At 23.8% G+C, this 2,544-nt stretch overlaps 1 protein-coding gene across 1 annotated transcript in view; it reads right to left on the reverse strand.

Moving 5' to 3' along the window:
* The window catches only part of LOC107646684 (glycolipid transfer protein 1-like), a 3,757-nt gene extending 1,336 nt beyond the window's left edge, over positions 1 to 2,421 (reverse strand). The window contains exons 1-3 of the mRNA XM_016350851.1: positions 2,301 to 2,421; positions 1,308 to 1,363; positions 1,097 to 1,227 (exon numbers count right to left, since the gene is read on the reverse strand). Of these exons, the coding sequence (XP_016206337.1) occupies positions 1,097 to 1,227; positions 1,308 to 1,363; positions 2,301 to 2,421 (308 nt within the window). The remainder of the gene's footprint in view (positions 1 to 1,096; positions 1,228 to 1,307; positions 1,364 to 2,300) is intronic.

The raw sequence follows: 2,544 nt of genomic DNA on the forward strand, positions 1-2,544 counted from the left end.
TTAAATTAAAAACTCATCCAAATAAAATTATATTAATTTGTTAAAAATTTTGTTTTATCAATTTGAATAATATAAATTTAATTTATCCCGTGTAACAAAAATTACTATGACTTTAAAATTTTGTTTGATAAAATTTTCCAATAATTTTTTTCTTCGTGCATAAATTTAATGTAATAATGAAAAAAAAAGTTTAATTATCTTGTTGATCTCTATAGTTTTACCAAATTTTTAATTAAGTCCCTATATTTTTTTAATTTTTTTTATTGAGCCCCTACACTATTTTTAGTTTTGTAATTACGTCCTTTTTATGTTAAAAAAAACATAATATTTTTATCAAAATACATGCGGCCAAAGATTTAATTAAGTTTTTAATTATAAATTCCTTCAATTTGTGAAAAAATATTTAGTTAACTCTAATATTTTTTACAATAGAAAGGACTTAATTACAAAATTAAAGTAGTGTAAAGACCCAACTTATTATTGGAAGTTTGAGTGTTTTTGTTTGATATGGAGTTATTTTTTAAAAAATTGATATTAAATAAATCGGACAGTCTAATTTGTTTGAAGAAGAAAAATAAGCTACAAATCGAAGTACTTTTAATTTTTTTATTTTCAAAAACAAAAATCAAAGAGTCAGATGTCAATGTTAAATTTCTTTTATAATTTTCAAAAACATAAATCGCACGGTTTGATTTATGATTCATTTAAAAAAAAGTTAAATAACATAAATCGATAAATTCGATTTTTAAAAAAAATCACTATGTAACAAAACAAGAAATTGAAGACACCTATTCCTTTCATCCTATAGTATTGAAAAACACATCTCATGACTCATTCTTTTGTGTTACACACTATCATGCAGCATAGAAAAAATAATAAATGCCTTTAACTTGGTTTTAAAGCATAATTTTAAAATTATTTTCATATTAAAATTTTTTCATAGTACTTTAACTTTTTTTTTAAGGTCAATTATGAATATGACGCAGAAGTTTTTCAAAAATTGAAATAATACAAGTTTTATTTAAAAAAATTATGAGTAATAGTGCACAAACCTTGAATGTGGAATTGCACAATTTACAAAGCTTGGTGCACATACCTTGTCAACCATAGTAGGGCATTAGTGCAGCTTGATGAAGACTTGTGTGTTTTATCTTCAATTTCTTTCTCCACTACTCTGTATAGAAGTTTGTATTCACAAGGGTTGGACTCATACCTAGACTCCAATCTCTGTACGCATAAGTTTAAAAGTAATTAAACTCACAAAATGACATAAATTAAGGTCAACAATTTAAGAGTGTCTTCCTTACCAATATGTTACCACCAACATCAGATTTTACAAATGAAAATGCTCCCCCTAACATGTCTGAAATCAATTACATAAACATCAGAGGTGTAAAGCGATTGTAATTATGCTCCTGAGCATCCAAAACTTGAAAATCTTGATAAATCATACTCTTTTTAGAATTTATCTATCATGTGTCTTAAAAATATATGTTAAGATTATAAAAAAAAATAAAAAAATTCAAATATAATGAATGTTACTCTTAAAAAGCATAAAAATACAAAAATTTAAAACTTTCTCTTTTTAAGAGTTAAGCGATAAGCAAGAAGTCACCAAAAAAAAAGCGATAAGCAAGAGACATCTAATTAATTTTCATATAAAAATACACCTAAAACACCAACTACAAAATTCGAGCCCATTTGAAAAAGAATAATGTCATATATTAGGATCGAATCTGTATCATTATAAGGACAAAAAAAAAATCTATTATCATTATATGATTTTAAATTTTTAACTACAAATTAAAAGAACCTTATTAACTACAAAATAATTACTATTGAATATAAGTTTAAATTTTATCAATTGTGAAATCACCTAATAATAATAATATTAAATTTAAGGACATATATTAAAAATAATCTAATGCACAAGTATATTTTGTAATAAAACAAAATCTAAAAAGAATTGCATCTAATATAATATAGATGATTTAATCTGATAATTGTATTAAATAGACAAAAATATACATAAAAGAATTTGCCATCTACAAAAATATCCATCAAAATTCATAAATATTAAAATAGAGTCTAAAGATTAATTTTAATGGACAAAAGTACACTCTAAACCTTACAAACTCACTGCATGTATAGTATTTTTGTCTATTGAAAACAATCTCTCTTATATATTTTGATATTTACAATCTTCCATTCTTTTGTAGGTATTTTTGTGTACGACAAATTCTTTTATGTATGATTTTTTGTCCATTTACTCCAAAGAAAAAAAATGTATATATATATACCTAAAACCGGTAAGACACTCTTGCATACATTCAAGAAGGGTTTAGTGAGTATCTTTCCCTCTTTAGATTTAACATTAGCCAATTCCTCCAAAGGCACCCGAAATATCTGTCCTTCCACCATCGTTCCTCTCCTCCTGTAATCATTCATAAATAATCTTCTACCATTTAATTATTATATTCATTATTTACCAGTCCAAAATAATAATAAATATAATAATGTTACTTATATTATTTTTTATTAATT

The sequence above is a fragment of the Arachis ipaensis genome, chromosome B06, assembly GCF_000816755.2.
Source record: "Arachis ipaensis cultivar K30076 chromosome B06, Araip1.1, whole genome shotgun sequence".
Lineage (NCBI taxonomy): Eukaryota > Viridiplantae > Streptophyta > Magnoliopsida > Fabales > Fabaceae > Arachis > Arachis ipaensis.